Genomic DNA, 23,807 nt, shown 5'->3' on the forward strand with positions numbered 1-23,807 from the left:
TTTAACCATTCCCTACACTGTAATAATTCACTCACATAAAGATCTACCATTACATCATCTCTAACCATCAAATCTCATATTTTTTTTATAGAAATCTTCTCTAATCATATTACAAATCAAAACTCATTTTTTCACGGAACAATACCAAATATGAAATTTTTTAAGTCATATAAAAATGGTGTAAAATTTGAATTTGATATATTCCCTCCGTCCACGAATAAGAGTCCCGTTCACTTTTTCGCACTTGTTTTATAAAAATGATAATAAATAGTTAAAGTGGTCAAATGATAAAGTAAGAGAGAGAATAATGTAGACAGATTCTTATCTACATTATTCTCTCTCTTACTTTATCATTTGACCACTTTAACTATTTATTATCATTTTTACAAAACAAGTGCGAAAAAGTGAACATGACTCTTATTCGTGGACGGAAGGAGTAAATCATTACAGTAAAATTACTTTTTAGTATAATATATACTCAAAAATGGGAAAATGATTTTGTGTTTGATTTAAATGATCGAAGATGACATAAACACGATATAACCTAATGTTTAAAGTGCTTGCTAGCTAGAAATGTATTGATTAAAGTGCACACATATTTTAGTGAAATTTTAGTTTATATATTATCGCGTATGGCATTGAAGTATTAAATATTACTATATTTTAAAGAATAAAATTTGCATTTAGAAACATTCTTGGTATAGTAAAATTTTCTTTCTACCTGTTTTTGTGTGGCCCATTTATGTAGAGCCCAATTAGATGAAAACCCTAGCCCACTTACGACTTGAAGCTTCCCTTAAAACCCTAACGCCTCTCTTCCGCATACATTTCCAGAGAGAAGCCGAAAATGTCCAAGAGAGGTATGATCCAATTCCAATTTACCGAAAATGTCGTTTTGATTAAATTAATGGATTTTTTTGTTGTGATAGGACGCGGAGGTTCCGCGGGTAACAAGTTCAGGATGTCGCTGGGTCTGCCGGTGGCGGCGACGGTCAATTGCGCCGACAACACCGGCGCCAAGAACCTTTACATCATATCCGTGAAGGGAATCAAGGGTCGCCTCAACAGGCTTCCCTCTGCCTGCGTCGGCGACATGGTTATGGCCACCGTGAAGAAGGGGAAACCCGATCTCCGTAAGAAGGTCATGCCAGCTGTCATCGTTCGCCAGCGCAAGCCCTGGCGCCGAAAGGACGGCGTCTTCATGTATTTCGAAGGTGATGTTGTTACTCAAATAATTTCATAACAAATATGCCTTGCTTTTATATCTTGAATCTTAGTTTGTTCTTAGCTCGTTTTGATTTTGCTATCTCAAACATTCTGAAAATTTATTCGAAATTTTATTTTTTAATAAAATATACTACATTCTTAGCAGATTATGTTATGTTGATGAAATTCGATATTACACCATTCAGGCTAAATGTTTCATCTTTGGTTTGAATTGTTACAAAAGTTTCAAGTTTGCGCACATAATACAAAAGGTTTCATTTATACTGTAAACTTTATGCCTATGTGATTTACAAAACATATACCAAATGAAATTTTTTGTGTAAAAATAAATTTTTTTGAAACTTTTTGCATCCTCCTTATGTAGTTAACCTTGCCTAAACTCCAAGTTTTTTGTACCATCTAATTACCCCTTTGATATTGTGGGTAAAAAATGTAATATTTTGATCGTTGAAATTCTTATTTTTACTATGATCAACACGGCAGGTTTCATAATACAGCTGCTTGAAATGCTTATGCAAATACATAGACTCAGAAACCTATGAGTTTATTCTTATGACCCTTCAACTTACACCCCTAATATGAATGAACTTGAAGTATTGCCTTACTTTTGATTTTACTTAATGCATTTTCTTTACAATTGCAGACAATGCTGGGGTTATTGTCAATCCCAAGGGTGAAATGAAAGGTAATGTTACATTTATATTTTGCTCCATTGTTTTGTTTATACATTTTGTTGCAATATGTTAAATTTTCTGTATTATCTGTTTTGTAGGGTCTGCCATTACTGGTCCTATTGGTAAGGAATGTGCTGATCTTTGGCCTAGGATTGCAAGCGCTGCCAATGCTATTGTCTAGGGAAGTTGAATCCTAAGATTCTTCAAATTTTGAGCTTTTGTGAGTTTGTTAAAAAGTGACTTGGAGATTATATGTTTTTTTTGGAATTTCTTAAGATATTTACGAGATTTATCTTATTTGGGACCGTTAATCATATAGCTCAGAGGAATTTTTCTTCAATGCTATATATTTATATGCTGTGGCTTCTGATTCTATGATTTGTTAATTGAACGTTATTTTTAGCTGTTGATTCTATTTGCAGATCTTACACACATTTTACTGACAAATCTGTTGCATATTACTTGTAATTTCAGATTTGGATGGGCAGTGATATTATTACTGTAGTGGCTAATATCACTGTAGTGGCTGATAATAATATTTCAATATAAGCTTTATATTAAATTGTGAGTTCAATTTAATTAGTAAAAATCTAATAGAGGGAGGCTAGATCCAAAACCTTCCAAATATCCCTGACTGGGGCCCAATATGTAACTTATTTTAAATAGGAGAATAAAGGAGACGGAAAATACACTTATTTTCTTTCAAAATTTTCGTCCACTCCTATATTCGACATGGGACGATTTTTTCTCTTTTCCTACTCCGTGAGAAACTTCTGTCTTCTTTATTTAAGTCCTAGTAATAAGATCAGCGCACACAGATATCAGAATACAGTTCGGGATCTAGTCAGAAGATTTGTGGTCGAGTATCGAAGATCTTTGCGTGGAGAAGTAGCAAGCCATCTACGATTTTTTGGACAATCAGGAAAGTATAATTCTACTCCGTAGAAAAAAATGTTTTAGGTTTCAATTAATTAAAAGTATGTTTTAATTCAAGTTATGAGCATGATGTATGTGATAATTGCACGAATAGAATTTGTGTGAATAATCTGCTAAATAGATCTTATTCTCTATTTATTTGTGCTTCCGCTGCCAACCCCATCAACATTCTATGATGATTTTTTGATGTGCAACATAATCGTGAGAGGAGGTTTGCATGTTAGAGGAACTTAGTTGTCGTTATAATTAATTCCCCTTAAAACAGTTCTGTTAATTGAGAGCGAGAACATTAGGAGTCTTAGGAGCCTTTGGGAGTTACAAATCTAGGATTGACGCCCCTAGTTTCTGTTATCTACTTTGTGCCGCATGAATATTATTTATGTGACTCGTTCTAGTAAAGTATGAACTGTGCTAGGGTGTTGTAGTTGGAACACGTATAAACCATAACTGTGAAATCCAGTGGCGGAGCCAGACTTTAACGATGGGGGGCCCAAACAACTACTCCCTCCGTCTGCAAAAAATAGTCTCATTTATAGACGATACGAGTTTTAATGAGAAAGTGGTAAAATGAGAGAGAGAATGTATAAAAATGTGGATAAAGTAAGAGACATGAGATAAAAAGAGGTAAAGTATTAGAGGAAAATTTTCTATTTTTATAAATGGAACTATGTTTTGTGGACATTACAAAATATCAATATGAGACTTTTTTCGTGAATGGAGGAAGTATTAAAATGTATTTAGTATGTTCAGTGTTCGGAACAATTCGAACATAAGCTATATAAAAAGTTCTGTGTTTTAGAAATAGATAATAAGAAAAATATGAATATATTTTTTAGGGCATAGCATTGATATTAATTTTACTTATGTTATATATTTATGAATACAATTTGAATTCGTTTATGAAAAATTACTAGAGAGAGCAAATCAATGTATGAATGCAGCAACAGTAACCGAACTTGGTATCAAGTGGATGAGTACCCTGAATCCACAACTGCACTAACTACTTATGTGTTTAATGTATAGTAAATATTCAAATGGCTGGGGGGCCCAAGGGCCTTACCGTGGCTCCGCCACTGGTGAAATTAAATCTCTGGAATTTCATTATCTCATTTGTTTATCTCTGTGTTTTATCTGCAATTATTTGTTTTTAAAAATAAAAAAATCTTCGTGCTTCCAAATAGTAGAAGAAACTTAGTAGATGATAGTCAATCTGTGATCGTTTTCCCCGTGATCGGTATGTGGTACTAACCTTTAGCTATACTATTTATATTCTGTATACTTGCAGGTTTATTTAGTGCTAATAAAAAGTGCATCAACTCCCTCTGTCCCTAGCTAAGTGATTCGCATTTTTTTTTGGGACGTCCAAAGATAAGTGATTCATTTCCTTTTTTGACATTCACTTTGTTACTATTTCCTCTACTATATTCCTTTTTATTACTTTATTCTCTCTCTTTAATAACAAAATTCCATATTCTTAAATCCTCTGTCGAAAAAAAATACTCCTAGGAGAAGTATATAATGAGAATTGTATAACAAATAAAGATATGATTAAATAAAAAAATACACATAAATTGATTATTCCGTCTCAACTAAGTTGATGAAGTTCTTATTGGTACAGAGGGATTCATATTATCATGAACTACGTGTGATCATGAACACAGAGAAGAATTTATATAATCATGATTTTTGTTAAGCGCCTTTTAGAAGGATTCATGCAATCAAGGAAGATGTTTAACATTGTCACCCTTTTGGAGAACTATTAATGCGAATCTTAAGGATTTTTAAGACGCATATATTTGCCCCATACTTGTTCTTGTAAATATTTCAACAACCCAAACAAATCCAATAAGAAATGAAACAATAAAAATGGTGGAAAAAGGAAGAAGATGATGGTGTTATGATTTAGATATATGCTACAAAACAATGAAGACAACCCAAAGTAACTTTCACCAAAGCAAAAATCTAATGACTCCACAAAACTAGCAATACAAGAACTGAAATTGCATACCTTAACATTTAATCTAAGCCCGACAATATATTAAGTGCAACTACAAGGAATTTTGATAAATTTTCAATAACGAAGAAGGATGCTCAACGTTGAGACTTTGTTTGTTTGCAAATGAGTTCAAAGCCGCCTCAACTAAACCCTAACAAAAGTATTTATACTACAGGTTAAAAGTGCAAAATAAAAGAGCCAAAAGAGTTCAAAAATGCAAGTTGCACAAAATGCTCGGTCGGGCATTTTCCCTCTTGCAGAAAAGCCCGGGCGGGCGAACATACTGGAATTCGCGACCAAAAATAGTCAAACCGTCTGGTCAGGGTTTTCCCTTGAAAATCGCCCGGTCAGACATTCTTTCTTGAATCCTCCAAAAGTATTGTCTTCGTCTTTGAAAGAGCTAAGCGTGAGTATCTTAAACGCCCCAATCGGGGTCCGGATGAGAGAGTTATGACTTTATACGAAAGTCGCAGTGTAGACTGGATTCAAATGAAACGCCCGGACGGGCGTTGCATCGCTCAGGTCGGGCGTCTCTTCCGTTCCCTTCTCCAACGAGGCCTTGAGCACCATTTTTAGCTTTCGGTCGTCTACCACTCGAGCACTCACTTCGGAGGAGCTTATTCCACGAATGAATGTGCTTAAGTTGTCTTGCATCTTCTTTGTCATTCCCTTCATTATTGGTCAATGGATGTCTTTGATGATCTTGAAATCGAGCTATTTAAATGTTTTTGTTTTCCTCCTCCTCAAAACATAAGATTTTTTTGTTTCTTTATTTGCACAATTTTCTTCTCTCAGTTATGCATGGAAAGAATTAGTTCACAATTTTGATAATACAATTTGATTAATGAGAAAGAGAAATTAATTAAAAAAAAATGATTCGGTTTAAGAGATTAAAGCGAGAAAAAAGCCGGGCAAGTCTATATAAACATCTGATGAGCCATAACCTATATTTTGACACCAAATCAAATAAGAGTCTAATTGACAATTCTAGGTAAGTTCTTATCCATAGAAAATAGTCTTCTTTTCATTTTTTTCATTCAGAAAAATAGTTCCATACTAAAAGTAAGAAGTTACTCCTAATTTATACTACTCATATTTGTTCAAATCTTTGTCTTTCATACTTCATCCATTTTCTTCTTTCTCTTTTCTATTATACCCACTTTATCTTTCTCTTTCTCACATTTTACCTATTTTGCATTAAAATTTATGAAATTTACTAATGAGATTATTTTTGGTGCGTGTATGAAATATTATTTACCGATTTTGAAGTTTGTGTCCGTTAAGGATTGATCGACACAAATTTTCTTTTTCATCAGTCCACAATTAATTGACACCCTTACTTTTTATGAATTTTGGTAATAGACCCCATATTTCATTGACTTTACCATACTCACATTTTATTAAAAAAACTAATACGAGTAGGACTCATATTCCATTAATTTTTTCAATCTATTTTCTACTATATTACTTAAAATCTGAGCCGAATCACACAGACTCAATTAGCAGTGGCTAGTAACATTTTAGATAGTTTCGTGATATTAGACTGTAATAACCCTTTATTAAAACTAAATTGATAGGTAATTCTGTTTTAATAATTTTAGGTTATATAACTAAATTTTCCTAATTTAATCAATATAGGATTTGTGTTAAATTATTATTGTAACCAGATAATGAAACAGTAGTAGTATTTGGAAGAATAAAAGTAGAACAGGGTGAGCAAATGATGTCGTTTGTAGGAGCACAGCGTCAAAACGTCGCCGTTTTTGAGCACATCACGAGCTGGTGCCCTAATAAGGGCAAGCTGCGAATCTGAAGCCGAGATTGAATTCTCACTACAACACACACTGATGGACTCTTTCACCGACGAGGCGAAGCTCTTCATCGGCGGCATAGGCTGGGAGACGACGGAGGAGCACCTCAGAGACCATTTCAGCCGCTACGGTGAGGTCGCTCACGCCGTCGTCATGCGCGATAGAGTCACCTCTCAGCCCCGCGGCTTCGGCTTCGTCGTCTTCTCCGATCCCTCCGTCATCCCCTCTGTCCTCCAGCAAACGCATAACATCGAAGGCCGCACCGTAATTCTCTCTCACATGTTTGCTTAATTGAATCTATTTATGCGATCCTTTTTTTTTCTCGTCAAGTGTTCTACTTCACTGAATCTATTTATGGACTTATGGTTGATTTTGTGTTTTTTCTTTTTTTGAAATAATATTTATCATCTGGTATTTGATACGTTAGTGTGTAACGGAACTGCTAAACACATGTTTAGTTGAAACGGATTGATGTATGTAACAGCATTAGCTTATTCATAGCTGCTGAATTCATCAATTCTTTGTTCAAGTGCTCGGTTTCAGATCTCAAGCATGGGTGCTTGTTGTTTTTCTTTGCTAGATTAACTTGTGAGTTCATTAGCAGTTGGGGTGGTTCTAGATTAATTCTGTTGAAAATTACTACCTCCATCTAATAATGATAGTACTGGTAGAGGGCGACACATGTTTTAATGCGAAATTGGTAAAGTAAGAGAGATAAAGAGTAAAGGTGGTTGAAGTATTGTTCGTGTAATATGGGACAAACCAAATTAGATAGAGAAACTTACCATAAATAGATATAGACTACAACCCATAATGGAAAAACAAGACTATTTTTCGTGGACGGAGGTAGTAATTTCCTTGTCCTACTCTTTCTCACAGCGTCTAGCTTCCCTTTTGGTCGTCCTGGTTATTTAATATTAGCGAAGCCTTATTTTTTCCTGAGGTGAAATATAGTCTTTGAGGATTCTATAGAATAGTTCTTAAATTTGTTCTCCTTTTCTTAAAGCGTTTTTATTGCATATCTACCTATCCATTGATAAGTTTGTTTCAGTTTGAGGGGATTTTTATATAGGTTACAGTATTAGGAGGTCCAGTTGACCTGAGGGCTGAGGTTCTCACTTTGCTGATTTATTTCAGCTTTAAATCTGACGTTGCATCTCTTGTCCAGTTTTCTTCATCAAATGTGTTTCCTATTCGCCGTTTTCTAGGTTTCTAAGATGACAGAATATGTTTTTGTGAATTCATCATGTAGGGAGAGGATGGTAGTATACGAGGAGGTCTAGGTAGGATTATTTGATATTTATTCATTTAAGTACTACACTTAGTCTTTCTTCCCACACTCCTTTTGCTTTCTCAGTTTCTTTTTTGTGAAGTAATGGGAAGGTGCTGGTAGTAATTGCATTCTTGGTCGATGGTTTTGACTTTTTAGTAACTTTCTTACATTTGTTGTGATTATGTATGTAAGTGAGAAACACGTAAATGTTTCTCCAAGCTGATAGTTAAGATACTCGGGAGTAACGGGCATATCTTACTCATTGTCCATTGACAAAGATTCAGTGATATTATATTTTGGCAGAGCATGGGGTAGTTTTGATGTTTTTTTCATGTTTGGATATTTAGTGGCTAATTATGGTGTTTTGGGGTGTGAGGAGAAAAATCCTTTGGTGAGTTATAGTTCTCATTGTTTTTTTCATCGATCGAATTGATGTCTGTCATTTGATGTCTGGAACTTGGGATAGAATTAAAATAAAAAGGGTAGCTTTGTGGGTCCTAAAGCTTAATGGTCTGTAGGCATTTTACATTTGTGGTATCATATATTTTTAGATTGGGTCACTGGAGTCTGCTTTTCCTTGTTTTGGGGGTGGGATTAGATATCTTGTCCACTGTAACGTATATTCATTATTAAAGAAAACTTATTCACTATTATGAAAAAAATGCCATCATCTCTAGGATGCGGTAATGTTCTTTTGAGTAATTTGAATAGCTTGTATTGTATCTGCAGTATTCAGCGTTTTCTGTTTCCGTATTTGATTTGATTGTGGCTATATAGCATTCTTTATCTTTCAAAAGCTAGTAAGTTGTGTACATAGTAATGAAGTGTTCTTGTCAGTATTGTCATCTCTAGTTTAAACTGATTGGTTTTTTTTTGGGATATGAGACCATTGTTTGTTCATCTGAGCTATCTCTGATCAGCTGCTTTTTCTGTTTTTTTAATGTAGTTATTGAATTGTGTTTATTTCACTCTATGGCCATCTGAGGTACAACCTTTTTTTAAAATTCAGGTTGAAGCTAAGAGAGCAATGTCAAGAGAACAGCAGCAGACTCTGAAAACCGGAAGCAATAGTACTGGAGGAAATTTTGTAGGGTCTGAGAATCTCAAAAGTAAGAAGATATTTGTTGGGGGGTTGCCTTCTACCTTAAAAGAAGATGAATTTAGGGGATATTTTGAAGATTTTGGTAGTGTAACTGATGTAGTGATCATGTATGATACAAATACTGGCCGGCCACGTGGTTTTGGTTTCATCAGCTTTACCACAGAAGATTCTGTTGATAGAGTTCTTCAAAAGACATTTCATGAGCTGAAAGGCAAGCTTGTTGAGGTAAAACGCGCACTCCCCAAAGATGCAGTCACAGGTGTTGGTTCTCGTGGAAGCTCCAGAGGCTACGGCTCAAACTTTTCTAGTAACGAATCATACAATAGTCCCATTGGAAACAGTAGAATGTTACAGCAAACACAACCAACAAATGGTGGTTATCACCCAAATCAACCTGCAAGTGGTGGTTATCAACAGACACAACCAGCAAGTGGTGGGTATCCTCCTTATTCAGTTTACGGAGGTGCTAGCTATGGTTATGCAGGAAATAACAATCCTGGCTATGGTGCTTATGGTGGCTATGAGGTCGGTGGTCATGGAAGTGCCAATGCTGGTTATTCTGGTCCAGCAGGAGTTTATGGGAACCTAGGTTCACCAAATACCGATTTCTTGAAAAATCAATGGAGTAGCCAACAAGCTGGTTATGGTGCCTCGGGATATGGTCAAACTGCTAACTATGGGGCTTCTGTTCCTTGGAGCAATGCATCGAGGAGTAGTGCCAGTGGTTATGCACAGGCAGGAAGACCTCCGAGCGGTGCTTCTCAGTTTGTTAATAAAGGGTACAACTATAATGGTTATGGGGACGATGCATCTCACGCCTATGCTGGTGGGAATGCAATGCATCCTGATGGTAGTTGGAAACCTGAAAGTTGAAACTCCTAGTCAAGATGGTTTTAGGGTTCAATCCACTATCTAAGCTTGGTGACTGAGCTTTGTTTGGAATATGTATCGAGCCTGTATTTGCAGTGTGCTTAAATCTAGCCGTATTTATCTTCTGTTACATTGTTTCTAAATCATGAATCTAGACACAAATGATAACGATTTTCCAGACCTTTCTTTTCTGCTTATGTAATTATTCAGTTTATTCTCAATACATAAACTGGATATGTTTCTCGTACCTCCTTGGGCTCTTACCAGGGCTTCTATATATACTTGTAAGATAAAACCCATTCGCGAGGGAGGACTCAATGAGTTTAGCGTTTTTACTCGAAAGAGAAGTAGGTGGCTTTCTGTCTCACGTGCAGATGTGAACGATGTATGTTCTCTGTGTGCTGAAGTGATCCTGTTTTCGACTAAGGTAATCGATTGTTTTGGTAAGCTTTGGTTTCTTAATTGGTGTCTGTTTATCTTCGTTTATTGTTACTTGTTATTCTCTGAAATTCTCAAATAGATGTGATATTAACAGAAAAAGGCATAAATCATTTTGAAGGGCGGCAATATTCAATATTAACAAGCGATTTCAGACATGATCTGTTTGTATTATATGAATGACTTATTCTGCATCCGGCATCGTCTATTGAGATTGGATTTGAAGAACATGTTTTGCAATATAGTACTACAATAACAGGACAAAATGCACCATGTAATGACGACATTTGATGAGGAGAGCTGGCCAAGAAATACTCTAGGGACTGATAAGATTATTATAATAAAATCTAATAACAAGGATAAACTTAGATATAGTACTCCAACCTAGTCCATTATTTTACTAACATAGATTGCAACTTTAGAATATAAAAGACCTGCGAAAACTAACATTGTTTGATTAATGTCTCGTTGGAAGATAGTACTATTGGAGAAATTCTAATAATCAAGATAAAAATACGAAATCAGTAGTATAATAGTTTTGTGAGCATAATTTATAATCTCTCTCTCTCTCTCTGGTGTCTGGGATACAGATGGAAGATAGAGGCCCTGCGGGTGGAGGAATGGGTGACTACACGAAAGATGGTACAGTAGACCTTAAAGGTAGGCCAGTCCTCAGATCATCCACTGGCAAATGGAAAGCTTGCTACTTCATTGTTGGTAAGAAGGAAGTACACTTGCTGACTGATTTCTTTCCATTTTTCCATCCATTCTTCATTCCCTGCCACACGGCTCATGTTTCAGGATATGAAATATTTGAGAGGATGGCGTACTACGGAATAGCATCAAATCTAGTAATATATCTCACAAATAAGCTCCATGAAGGCACTGTTGAATCAGCAAACAATGTGACTAACTGGATAGGCACTGTTTGGATGACACCCCTTATTGGCGCATACTTCGCAGACGCTTATCTTGGTCGATATTGGACTTTCATGATAGCTTCCTCCATTTACCTTACGGTAATTAATCTCGTATGCACAGGCTTGCTGACTATATGTTGATGTTGTTGCTACATAACATGACAGGGGATGGTATTGTTAACGTTCGTTGTTTCATTGTCGGCCTTACACCCTGGGTCGTGTGGGAATGGAGTGAAAGAGCAAGATTGTGACAAGAAGGCCTCAACTCTTCAAATAGGTATATTCTACCTAGCCTTGTACATAATTGCAATAGGAACTGGTGGAACCAAGCCTAATATCTCAACTATGGGGGCTGATCAATTTGATGACTATGAGCCTAAAGAGAGGCTCCAAAAGCTCTCCTTCTTCAACTGGTGGGTGTTTAGCATCTTAGTGGGAACTCTTTTCTCCAACACTTTCCTTATCTACATCCAAGACAATGTCGGTTGGGCCGTTGGCTATGCTCTCCCTACTGCAGGCCTTGCAGTGTCCATCGTGGTCTTCATTTTCGGGACGCGCTACTATAGGCATAAGCTCCCACCGGGCAGCCCATTAACTCGGATGGCAAGGGTTCTCGTGGCCACCGTGAGGAAGTGGGGGGCAGTTGTCCCCAACGACCCAAAACAACTCTATGAGCTCCCCTTGGATGAGTACTCGAGTTCTGGCCAATTCAGACTCGACCACAGTTCCTGTCTCAGGTTTGAATATGTCTGTTGTGGATTATAATCAATGTCGAACTAATTTCTAGTGCCGAACTGTTTTTGGGTCATTTTTATAAAATCCAGATGTCATTTTTACAATCGTGACCTAAAAACAAACTAAGATTGACATCTGTATTATCTAAAAATGACCTCTGTAGTGTGATTCTGTGCTCTGCAATAAGATTAGGTTTTGCATATATCACAACTTTGTCTGTTTTGCGCTTTCTTGTAGCTTTCTAGACAAAGCAGCTGTGCAGACGGGCTCGAGCTCACCATGGATGCTGTCGCCTGTGACTCAAGTCGAGCAGACGAAGCAGATGGTGAAGATGATCCCGATCCTAGCAGCGACGTTCGTACCAAGCACGATGGTTGCACAAACGCACACGCTTTTCATCAAGCAAGGGACAACTCTAGACAGGGCAATAAGCTCCCACTTCAAGATCCCTCCGGCCTGCCTCTCCGCATTCACAACCATCTTCATGCTCATCACCGTCGTCATCTACGACCGTCTCTTCGTCCCCTTCGCCCGCAGACGCACCAAAAATCCACGAGGGATCAGTCTGCTGCAGAGGATGGGAACAGGACTGGTGATCCATGTATTGATAATGGCAATGGCTTTCCTTGCAGAGAGGCGGAGGCTAAGCGTGGCGCGGGAGAATGGAATTTACGGGAAGGATGAGACGGTCCCGCTGTCCATCTTCATTCTCCTCCCACAGTTTGGGCTGATGGGAGTGGCGGATAACTTCGTGGAGGTGGCGAAGCTCGAGTTCTTCTACGATCAGGCGCCCGAAGGGATGAAGAGCATTGGGACGGCCTATTCGATGCTGAGTTTGGGGATTGGATATTTCTTGAGCAGTTTGGTGGTGTCGACTGTGGCTGATGTTAGCAAGAGAAATGGGAGGGGATGGATCATGAACAATCTCAATGTGTCTCATTTGGATTATTACTATGCATTTTGTGCATTGTTGAGCTTTTTAAATCTTGTTTTCTTTCTGATTGTTGCCAAGTTTTTTGTGTATAATGTGGAGGTGAGCAGCCAAGAAGCAGAAAGCAAGTTGATTGAATAAGATTTTTCTTTATACTCTTTTTTAAATGTGTATTAAATTTAAACTTTGTAAGTTTTCATCTGCATATTCCCGAAATATGGTGTTCCAAAACCAACCTTGCGCTTGTTTATCTTTGTTGTTCGATTCTTCTTTTCTTTTTCCTTCTCCATTTTAGGGGTTTGCATCATTTGTTGTCAGTACTCTCCCCGTCCCAAGGAAGATGACTCATTCATTAGGCGACACGAGATTTTATATAGCTTTATTTTGTATGTAGTAAGAGAGATTGAATTAAGTAGAGATAAAAGTATGTACTTGTATTTTCAGTAATGAGTTATCTTGGCTGGGATAAATAAAAAAGGAAAGTGAATCATCTTTGGTGGCATGGAGGAAATATTTCAACATGATTAAATTAAATAAGTTTATTTCACCCATTTCTCCCGAAGTTTACATAAATACATTATAATTAGCAGCAATGAATCAACTTGGATAAGTTGCTTAGGTTTTGACATTTTATATACCTAGGCAGAAGGCTTTTAAAAAAGGGTTTTAAAAATTGGTTCCAAAAGTCTTACGTTCAAGACTTCAAGTTCATTAAGTAAATTAACAAATTTAGGCAATACATAGTATGGCATTTAATTAAATGCTTCTTTATTCGCCAGGAAATTTACAGGCTGCAAAAAGTTGATTGTGAATAATTTTAGATTTGAATTTTATGAGAAAAAATAGAGAGTAGATCTTTATATAATATCAATAAATCTTTATTACAGAATTAAGGAGAAAACAAATACAGAGGGAAAATAAAAAAAGGAAATTTGAATCTTGAAATAAATCGGCTATGGCTTGGATACCTCATTTCGTTTTTTTTTTAAAAAAAGAATTCTATGATTTGAATAATTTTCAACTATAAGTCCAGTCATAATTTCACCAAAAGGCTAATTTTCCTTATCCAGTCCGCTGCTAAATATTTCACGAGATTTATATCATTGAAAATATTACTATCTTGTTATTTACCATGTTTAGAAATTTCCATAAACTATAACAATGTTATCCGGCACGTCATGTTTCCAAAACTTTGAATTTCTCTCGGTATATATAAATCCGGCTCATTGCAATTGCACAATGCATGCACATTCATTCATCATCTTTTCTTTTCCTCTCTATTGCTTAGGAATGTCGCTCTCCGAAGATAAAGACCGCGAGATCATGCTTTTTGGAGTGAGAATGAAAGTCGGGAAGAGCGGCCGTGCCCAACGTAAGCGAGAGATTAGATCTCTGATCAGTTCCGTTACTTGGAATTTCTGATTCGGTTTTATTCATCTCTTCACTTGTTAATCTACCTACATTTTTGTTGAATTCTTGTTTGCCTGTTTTTGTGGTCATCTTTAATTTCAATAAGAAGATATGTGTTATAGTAGTTACGTCACGTTGTGGATTGATTATATATGTCTCACAATTCAAGTGGTGGAATTGTTTTAATTTAAATTGTTAGGAAGTCCATGGACAAAGGAAGAGCACAAGCAATTCCTTATTGGATTGCAGAAGGGTTGGAAAGGAGACTGGAAAGGAATTTGTGAGCATTTTGTCAAGACTCGCACGCCCATTCAAGTCAAATCTCATGCTCGGAACTACTTCACAAAACTCAATTCCCGGCGCCACCATGCTCAATCGGTAGACCACCTAATCAGTATACTCCCTCTGTCTCATACTATATGTCGCACTTTCCTTATTTAGAAAAATTAAGTTCCGTCACATTAATACAACATCTCCTAATTAAATTCTGTGTCATTACCTAAGTTTCCTTATTTAGAAAAATTAAGTTCTCTCACATTAATACAACATCTCCTAATTAAATTCTGTGTCATTACCTAAGTGTGTCATCTATTATGGACGAAGTATTTAGTTGATAACCATAATTGTCTAATGTTCTAGCTCATGAATCTGATTCAGAATTTTTTACATTACTAATTAATAAACATCTAAGGATATATTTTTCACTGTTGTGTAATTTAATGAAAATATGGTATAATTGCATGGAATTAGGTTGCTGCAAGGCCCATGGAAGATGCTAGAAACTTGCAACAGATCCCGGCTAAGCCAGTTGCCCGGCCAGCCTCCGTGCCTCTGCAAGTGACATCCAATGCCAATGTATGCACAACCACCGTTCCACTCCCTCTCACCAATGCTCATGCTCAACCATCAATGCAAGCTCAGAATCCATTTGAAAACTCTCAAAATTTCCTTGTCAACAATTCATTGCCAATCTACGTTCCTCGTCTTTCCTCTCAAGCCATCGCCATTAATGTTGTTCCATCCACGGCCCAGGGTCATTCGCGGTTCCAGGTCATGTCTGCCTACGATAATAATGGAGATAACATCCTAGTGTTGCTTAAGAAATATAGAGTGAATTGATTAGAATTGAAGTAGATTTGTTCAATTTAGGTTGTTAATATTAATCTAATCGTTTTACTTTGTGTCCACAATCGCCAAATAAATTTCTTGCCTTTTTAGTTTGACTAATTATTTACAACTAATGCACCAATTCCAAACATAGTACTCCTAGTATTTGATACTATAAAGGAAAAAAAAGTCAAAAGTCCAAACATTTCTGACAAAGCTTTCATCTATGTATCTTTGAATATATAAAGCGTTGGACTCGCAGAATTCGGTGGAATAACTTGCTCACATATATTGAGTAGGATTAGTAGGAATAATGTATGATGCGTAAATAATTTATTAAATTCATTTATAATAGAAAATGTTGTGTTCTTATCATTATTATGTGGAATAAAAGAATTAAAGAAATTGAATAATAAATTAAATGAATACAAAATTTTTTATTATACTTATAAAGTATTAATTTTTGTTTAATATATAATTTATTTTAATTAAATAATGTGTTAGTATTATCGATCTATATTATAAAATTACCCTTATAAGAATTATATTTCTTACAATATCCATCAAATCTATACATATATAAAAGGGGAGGTTTGAGAAAATTAACAAGAATGCCATTATAATTATATTTAAATTCATATAATAACTTTTAATAACTGTTAAATTAAGATAATATTTAGTTATAAGAATATAAAAGACCAAAAGTCACCACTTGATGTATTAAACATATGCATAGTTATTTTAGCTATTACTCATAGAACTAACAGGCTCCAATGGAACATAAATGTAAAACGCATTATTACATTTAACGTATTAGAGATAAAAGGCTCTATTAAGCATTATTATTATTATTTAATGTATTAGAGATAAAAGGCTCCAATTAAATATGAATATAGAAAGCCATTAGTTACAAGAATATAGAAAGCCAACGTATGCATTATTGTTTGAGGAATTAGAGCTAAAACTTTAATTTGCACCCATCCAAACTGATTTGGGACATTAATGGAAATTCTAAAGTGAGCAGCGGCAGCCGGAAACAACCATTTTACTTAAAAAACTAAAATTATTACTTTTGTTATTATTATTATTAGTTTATATAAATCCAACCCAAAAACCTTGTGTTTCCAAATAGTATATGATGCTTACTTATGATAGGAGTTGCTAATTTCTCCCCCGTTAGTTGATATCCGATAATCACCGCTAGCTACATTATCTCTACATTGTACACTTTGTAGTTAGTTTTGTACAAATAAATAGATAGTGCACCAATAGTATGATTTATATTGTGCATGTGGCGGTTTTGATAAAATGAATATAACTTTCTCTGTAGAGCCTCGATTGAAGTGTGCAAGATGTCTAGCCATTAAATGCATGAAACCCGATTAGATTATTTTAAAAAAAAAAATCAAAAGTCAAAGTTCTTGGAAATATTTGGCTTGCATAGGCCGCGGCAGAAATTGCTAGACTTTTTCTAGCACATATGTACTTGGAACTATGTTTGAATCCAAGCACGATCATTTTTGTCAGATTAATATTATGAGTTATTCTGAGCACCAAAGTGCTCAGATCTATGCTTTAATCCGAACATCATGAATATTCTAGGAAGTTACGAATTATTCCTAGCATCTATGTGCTCAGAACGTACTATGTCATAATCCGAGCACGTCCATCTTTCAACTAACATAGCACTACAGCACTAGACATGTCAATGAGCTCGTCGAACGGCGATTACAAGAAGTGCGTGAGAAAATGAAGATCGAGATGCAAGAGATAAGTTAAAAGTGTGGATGAAATCAAACAACAATGTTGATGGAGCCGATTCAAGCCTAATTAGTGAACATTTCTAACAAATGAGAAGCAAATAATAAGAGTTTAAACTTTCTAGACTTAATGGCCAATAAAATAATTCATTTACATTAATCTCGTTTGTATTTTTTTTAAATTTATTTATTGATTTGATAATAATTTAGAAAATAAAATAAATTTAAATAATAATTTATAAAAGAAATTACACAATAAAAATATGAAACACAATAAAATACTCCTATTAATATGTAGAAAAATCCTAGGATCCTTAGTACACTCATGTGCTCAAAACTCAAAAATTCAACATAAAACCATTATTCCAAGCGCACACCGTGGTTGTAAAATTCCACAATACTGAGCACCACATGTGCTCGGAAAGTAAAAAAACAACAAGTCTAGTTATTGACCAGGCACGTCCATGTGCTCGGAATCTCATTGGGTGGCACTTGGAAATCAAATCGGAAATTTACAAATGAGCTTAATATGGTGCATTTTCTGTGCTTGGAAAACGCTCGGTATTTAATATTTACGAGCACTTTAGCCTATACCGACTATTTTTTAAACTCGATAAACACTGTTTTCTTTTTCTGTAGTCGTTGACAATAAGTAGCAAGAAAATATTCAGTTAATTGGACTGAGTCTATCATGTCCAAACTATTTCCGAACTAGTAGACTTTTTGGCCACAATCCTCCTTTATTTGTTGGATTTTTCAAAGCTAATTCATTAATCATGACATGAAAGTCGTACCAGATATGTTTAGGCCATCACTATCTATTTACTTTGTTAACATCAAAATTACCAAGCATAATATAATGTATCGCCCACATCAATGTAATTTCTAATTTCTATTTTGGACTAATCGAAAGGCATTAGTCGGCAACTAAGATCCTTTTACAAACAATTTCAAACAGGGTTCTATTGTAGTATAAATGATTTTAGCAATAAGCACTATTCCCATTAATATTATATAGTATGATCATAGATAAGAATCCGAGTATTTTAATGATTTATGTAGGGCTGGAAAATATTTCTAGAAGCGTGACAATACTATTTAATAGTGATGAAGGCTACAAGATAGATCAGTCCAAGGACATACTTTAGTAAGAGTATCGAATTTTCAAAATGTTAAGAATGTGACAAATATCGTTTCTCTAATTAATTAAAATCCCACTTGTTGTATCATCCGAGATTGATCGACTTACAGTAAATCGCAAGAATGTGATAAAGGTGTTTTTGTTTAGTAGTGGAAAGTCTTTGAACATGACGTAAAAACTTCTATGTATAATTATTATACACATTCTTTCTCTCAAGAAACTAATTGTAAAGGAAACACCTCTCTCTCTCTCTCTCATGTCGACGACGATGAGGGTGGAAGAGGAAGCACAAGGGGATTATACACAAGATGGTACCTTCGACCTCAAAGGTAGACCAGTTCTTAGATCAAACACTGGAAAATGGAAGGCTTGCTACTTCATTGTTGGTAAGAATTTATTTTGGCACCACAACATTTTTATGGCGATACTTCCTCTGTCCACCAATATAAGACCATATTTGACCGAGCACGGATTTTAAAAAATGTAGTAGAATGTGGGTTGAAAAGGTTAGACGGAGGTAGTATATATTTTGATATATGTATATATTTTGATATATGGATTGCTTAAATTGTACGTTGTAGGGTATGAAACTATTGAGAGGATGGCTTACTATGGGATTGCATCAAATCTAGTGATATATCTCACAAATAAGCTCCATGAAGGCACTGTTGAATCGTCAAACAATGTCACTAACTGGATAGGCACTGTTTGGATGACACCCCTTATTGGTGCATACATCGCAGACACCTATCTCGGTCGATATTGGACTTTCATGATAGCTTCCTCAATTTACCTTATGGTAGTTCATCTAGACAACAAACTTTTCATTTTATTTGTTTAAATTTTTGTGATGTTGATGATGTTTCTACATAATATGATCAGGGTATGATATTGTTAACGCTGGCTGTTTCGTTGTCGGCCTTACGCCCCCCGTCGTGTGGGGATGGAGTGAAAGAGCAAGATTGTGACAACAAGGCGTCGGCTCTCCAAATAGGGATCTTCTACCTAGCCTTGTACATAATTGCAATAGGAACTGGTGGAACCAAGCCTAATATCTCAACCATGGGGGCTGATCAATTTGATGACTATGAGCCTAAGGAGAGGTTCCAAAAGCTCTCATTCTTCAATTGGTGGATGTTTAGCATCTTCTTAGGCACCCTCTTCTCCAACACATTCCTCGTCTACATCCAAGACAACGTCGGGTGGACCGTTGGCTATGCCCTCCCAACAGTGGGGCTTGCAGTGTCGATCATGGTCTTTATTGTTGGGACGCGCTTCTATAGGCATAAGCCCCCTTCCGGTAGCCCCTTGACCCGGATGGCCCAGGTGCTTGTGGCTACCGTGAGGAAGTGGAGAGTGGTTGTACCCGACGAACCTAAAGAACTCCACGAGCTCCCCATGGAGCACTACTCGGGTCGTGGCAAGTTCAGACTGGACCATACATCTACACTAAGGTTAGATAATTAAGTACTCCCTTTATCCGTGAATATATTTTTAGTAAGTTGACCTCATACTCTAGTAACTCACTATACTCATTTTACTCACTCCGTCCCTGAAAATTTGTCACATTTCACTTTTACCATTTTTGACAGTGGACCTCACATTCCACTAACGCATTCTCCCTCACATTTTATTACCATAAAACTAATACTCCATCCGTCCCCAAAAAATAGACTAGTTTTACCATCTGGGTCGTCCACTAAAATTAGACCAAGTCTAAATATGAAAAAATTTCCAAAAATCAATAATCATACACATCTTTTATAATGTGGAGCCCACAATCCACAAAAACTACTTTACCAATTGTACATTAATATCGAGTTATTTACAATGTTGCCTATTTCTTGAAGACAAAATGAGTATTTAAAAGTAAGACTCACATTCAACTAACTTTTTCAATGCACTTTCCATTATATTTCTTAAAGCTCGTGCTCGACAAAATATGACAAAATTTAAGGGACAAAAGAGGTAATATTTTCACACATTTTCTTTCTAAGGTCAAACAATTTCTTAAAATAAATGCGGAGTCAAAAGTCAAAACGTGTCTTTTAATCCGAGCTTCTACGTAGGTTTCTGGACAAAGCTGCAGTACAGAGCAGTCCCAAGTCGAAGTGGATGTTGTGCCCGGTAACTCAAGTGGAAGAAACAAAGCAAATGATGAAGATGATCCCAATCCTAGTAGCAACATTCATACCAAGCACACTCCTCCCCCAAACCCAAACCCTCTTCATCAAGCAGGGCGCCACTCTGGAGAGGGGCATCGGCCCCGGCTCCTTCAAGATCCCCCCGGCCTCCCTCAACGCCTTCGTCACCCTCTTCATGCTCGTCACCATCGTCCTCTACGACCGCCTCCTCGTACCCTTGATCCGCAGATACACCAAAAACCCAAGAGGCCTAACCATGCTCCAGCGGATGGGGATCGGCCTCGTCCTCCACATAATCATCATGGCCACGGCCTCCCTAGCCGAGAGGCGACGCCTCAGCGTTGCTCGCAGGAATGGAATCACCGGGAAGGACGAGATAGTGCCACTATCCATCTTCATCCTCCTACCGCAGTTCGCCCTGATGGGTGTGGCGGATAACTTCGTGGAGGTTGCCAAGATCGAGTTCTTCTACGACCAGGCGCCACACGGGATGAAGAGCCTCGGTGCGGCCTACTTCACCACCAGCTTGGGGATCGGGTATTTCCTCAGTAGCTTTTTGCTATCGACGGTGGCTGATGTTACGAAGAGGAATGGGAAAGGATGGATCGTGAACAATCTCAATGTGTCGCATTTGGATTATTACTATGCGTTCTATGCGGTGATCAGTGTTGTCAACTTTGTTTTCTTCTTGGTTGTTGCAAAATTGTTTGTTTATAACACGGACATGGCTGACCGGGAAACGGGAGAAGATCATGGCGCGGACTGATCTCGATCATGGCTTTCTGGTATAACACTTACGTACCGGACACAGTAAGGCAAGCCCCTCCCAAGAAGCTTTTTTGTTTTTGTTTTTCTATTTCTATTTCTTTTTTTAAATTTCAAAACCTATGTATATGCCCCTATTTGGTATATTAATTAAATAAAAAAATATAAAAAAAATGTATCGATAGATTACATGAGATTACCATGCAGTTTTTACGAGACAATAGGGAGTAACCCACCGATACACAAGAACTCTTTGTATAAATAGGAAATCTGGTTGGTAATACTATCATTTTAATAATTCATGAGGCATTACCGAGTGTACAAGCACTCGATATCATTTTGTCAGTAAAGTACTGATAAGTCGTATTCTAAGCCTTGGTTACTGGTCAGTATGTCGTGAAATGCATGTATTATCTGCAAAACAGTTTGCTTAAGTGTGCAGGATTAAAGGATCCAAGTCAATAGGAGACGAGGGTGACGATCAAAAGGACGCAAGTGAAAAGGGCTCGAGATGCCAGGAAGTGCAGGATGGGTGCGATACGCGGGCAGAAGAGAAGGAGGATAGCTGGGATGATAAAAGGTCCCTAAAAGCAAGGGCAAGCCTCCCTATAAAAGAAGCCACTTGGAGAGAGAGAAGCAGTTCGAACAATCACACTTAGAGTTGGTTCCTTAGAGTTCGGTTAGAAGTTCTCGGTTATCAACACACTTAGTAGAATTCTCTCTAGAAGATCAGTCCTTCAGCATTATCCTACCTCTCGTTCCTCGCCACAGCCATGGTCACTTGACGTCCAAGAGTTTGCCGGAGAAGTCATCAGTCCGCCGTTCCAGCCAGTTATCGTAGCAGTGTAGTAGTACATCGCCCGGAGTGGCACAAACAATCTTAATCGCTTTCTTAGTTTAAAGTTTACTTGTTTTCATCGTTAGTTATTTGCAAACACTCATCGCTTTGCTCTTTTGAAGTACTTTGTTATTTTCCAACATTTACATTATGGAGTTTCTATTTCGCATGTCACTTTGGTTCGAGTTTGCTTCATTCTGCCTAGGAAAGTTAGATTTAGTTATTGCTTTCAATTTCTAAGTGTTTTCTTATCGGGAGTTGTTGATTCAAAGTTGTAGCTATGTTTAGTCAAGTTTTCGTGCATGAGTTTCTTTTCTGCGCCGTGATTACCACCTTGCATGTCAGTCAGTAGAAGTAAAGTTGCAGTTTCACTGTTTAATTTAAGTTTGAGCATTTAAATCGATGGATCTTGAGTTTGAATTTGTGAATCTGAAGTTCGGTCATGATGTTTGTGTTTATCTGAATTCTGTTAATACTTGGTGAAGAAGAAAACGTCAAAATCAACTTTAGTTTGAACCACTTTACTTTTAAGATACTTTTGCTTTTGTTCCCTACTTTTCAGATGTACTGCCCAGACCTGTCAGAGAACCACCCAGCCACCAAATATGCCTTGTAGTCTAAATTTCTCCTTTTAGTAACTGTCTACTTTTTATATGCCTCTGAGCACATTGTCCCCTATTTTCACGAACACTCCCACATGTCTGTTATTTTCACGCCTACTAGTCAAGTAGAGTACCACCTTTATTTTCGTCTAGGTAAAATCTCAACCCAAGCGTGGTAGCTAACCAAAACACCCAGGAAAGTCACCGCAGTTATCAAAACGTGTCTATCCTCGTGGGAATCGACCCTTACCTCCATTATACTAATCAGTAGAAGTGGGTTGAGGAAACTTGTTTGAAGCCAGGTCCCGGTTATCGTACCAACGACTCAGCTGGGTCGGGAATCTCTTCCTGATCAGTTGGATACACTCCAAATTACATACGAAAACCATCACAACACTCGAGTGAGTGGGGGGAAACACTCTGGTCTGTCAAGTACGTATGAGAGTGATAAGGATATTTCCCTTACCACGATGCCGGAGGTGATAAATAAGATAAAAGAGAAGTCCCGGGAGGCGGAATCCTGTCGACAACTCAAGCTTAAACAAAGTGCGTAAAATAAAACAGAAAGAAACGTAAATTCAAATATTCATTCCATGATTGAAGACAATTGTAACATCTCGAAATTTAGAACCTTAATTTTAGAGCCCTAAAATTTATTATTGATGACGTGGAGTCGTGAATGCATTTATTGCATGTGATGCTATGGCCGAGTTGAGTCTAGGGTTTGCGTTGGAAGTTTGAAAAGTCAAATTTGTTGACTATGTGATTTGGCATGTGATTTTATTATAATGTGAATTATTTGTTAAGGGTGAGTGAAAATATTAGAGAAAATTTCCATAAATACTTGTCACCCAATTCTTGTGATTTTCGGCCCCCTTGATTTTTTTTGAAGAAGTAATTTTATTTTCCGGATTTAATTTAATTCTTGGGATGATATTCCAAATTAAATCCAACACCCAATTATTCCTTATTTTAATGAGAAAAAAATTGACACCCCCCTTATTTAATAGTGATTTTCGAAAATCACTATGTTGGGAAGGAAGTAATATTTTGCTTATTGTTATTGATTCCTTATTTGATTTCCTTCCATACCTAGAATTTAAATATTCTACCAAATCTTTCCATAC

At 36.7% G+C, this 23,807-nt stretch overlaps 5 protein-coding genes across 7 annotated transcripts; all 5 read left to right on the forward strand.

Moving 5' to 3' along the window:
- The first annotated feature begins 761 nt into the window (after positions 1–761).
- Positions 762–2,311, forward strand: LOC125189120 (60S ribosomal protein L23). Its single transcript, XM_048086339.1, has 4 exons — positions 762–860; positions 930–1,214; positions 1,871–1,912; positions 2,000–2,311. Exons 1-4 carry the CDS (start codon positions 848–850, stop codon positions 2,080–2,082), a joined length of 423 nt encoding a protein of 140 aa, XP_047942296.1. The 5' UTR covers positions 762–847; the 3' UTR covers positions 2,083–2,311.
- A 4,250-nt stretch (positions 2,312–6,561) lies between these two features.
- LOC125189119 (heterogeneous nuclear ribonucleoprotein 1-like) lies at positions 6,562–10,110 on the forward strand. The gene is made up of 2 exons (XM_048086338.1): positions 6,562–6,908; positions 8,927–10,110. Exons 1-2 carry the CDS (start codon positions 6,681–6,683, stop codon positions 9,890–9,892), a joined length of 1,194 nt encoding a protein of 397 aa, XP_047942295.1. The 5' UTR covers positions 6,562–6,680; the 3' UTR covers positions 9,893–10,110.
- A 7-nt stretch (positions 10,111–10,117) lies between these two features.
- Positions 10,118–13,073, forward strand: LOC125189118 (protein NRT1/ PTR FAMILY 5.2-like). Of its 3 annotated transcripts, none has more exons than XM_048086335.1 (5): positions 10,118–10,316; positions 10,918–11,044; positions 11,129–11,346; positions 11,413–11,984; positions 12,220–13,073. In XM_048086335.1, the coding sequence occupies exons 1-5, from the start codon at positions 10,125–10,127 to the stop codon at positions 13,052–13,054; spliced, it is 1,944 nt and encodes a 647-aa protein (XP_047942292.1). In that variant the 5' UTR covers positions 10,118–10,124; the 3' UTR covers positions 13,055–13,073. The 3 variants fall into 3 exon arrangements, with proteins under 3 accessions (XP_047942292.1, XP_047942293.1, XP_047942294.1); XM_048086336.1 differs by having other exon boundaries at positions 10,316–10,332; XM_048086337.1 differs by lacking the exons at positions 10,118–10,316; positions 10,918–11,044 and having other exon boundaries at positions 11,211–11,302.
- A 1,130-nt stretch (positions 13,074–14,203) lies between these two features.
- On the forward strand, positions 14,204–15,442 carry LOC125189901 (transcription factor MYB1R1-like). The gene is made up of 3 exons (XM_048087123.1): positions 14,204–14,285; positions 14,523–14,701; positions 15,074–15,442. The coding sequence occupies exons 1-3, from the start codon at positions 14,204–14,206 to the stop codon at positions 15,440–15,442; spliced, it is 630 nt and encodes a 209-aa protein (XP_047943080.1).
- A 3,131-nt stretch (positions 15,443–18,573) lies between these two features.
- Positions 18,574–21,660, forward strand: LOC125190664 (protein NRT1/ PTR FAMILY 5.2-like). The gene is made up of 4 exons (XM_048088014.1): positions 18,574–18,717; positions 18,913–19,130; positions 19,214–19,785; positions 20,401–21,660. The coding sequence occupies exons 1-4, from the start codon at positions 18,588–18,590 to the stop codon at positions 21,239–21,241; spliced, it is 1,761 nt and encodes a 586-aa protein (XP_047943971.1). The 5' UTR covers positions 18,574–18,587; the 3' UTR covers positions 21,242–21,660.
- Positions 21,661–23,807: the final 2,147 nt, after the last annotated feature.

The sequence above is a fragment of the Salvia hispanica genome, chromosome 5 (genome assembly GCF_023119035.1).
Source record: "Salvia hispanica cultivar TCC Black 2014 chromosome 5, UniMelb_Shisp_WGS_1.0, whole genome shotgun sequence".
Lineage (NCBI taxonomy): Eukaryota > Viridiplantae > Streptophyta > Magnoliopsida > Lamiales > Lamiaceae > Salvia > Salvia hispanica.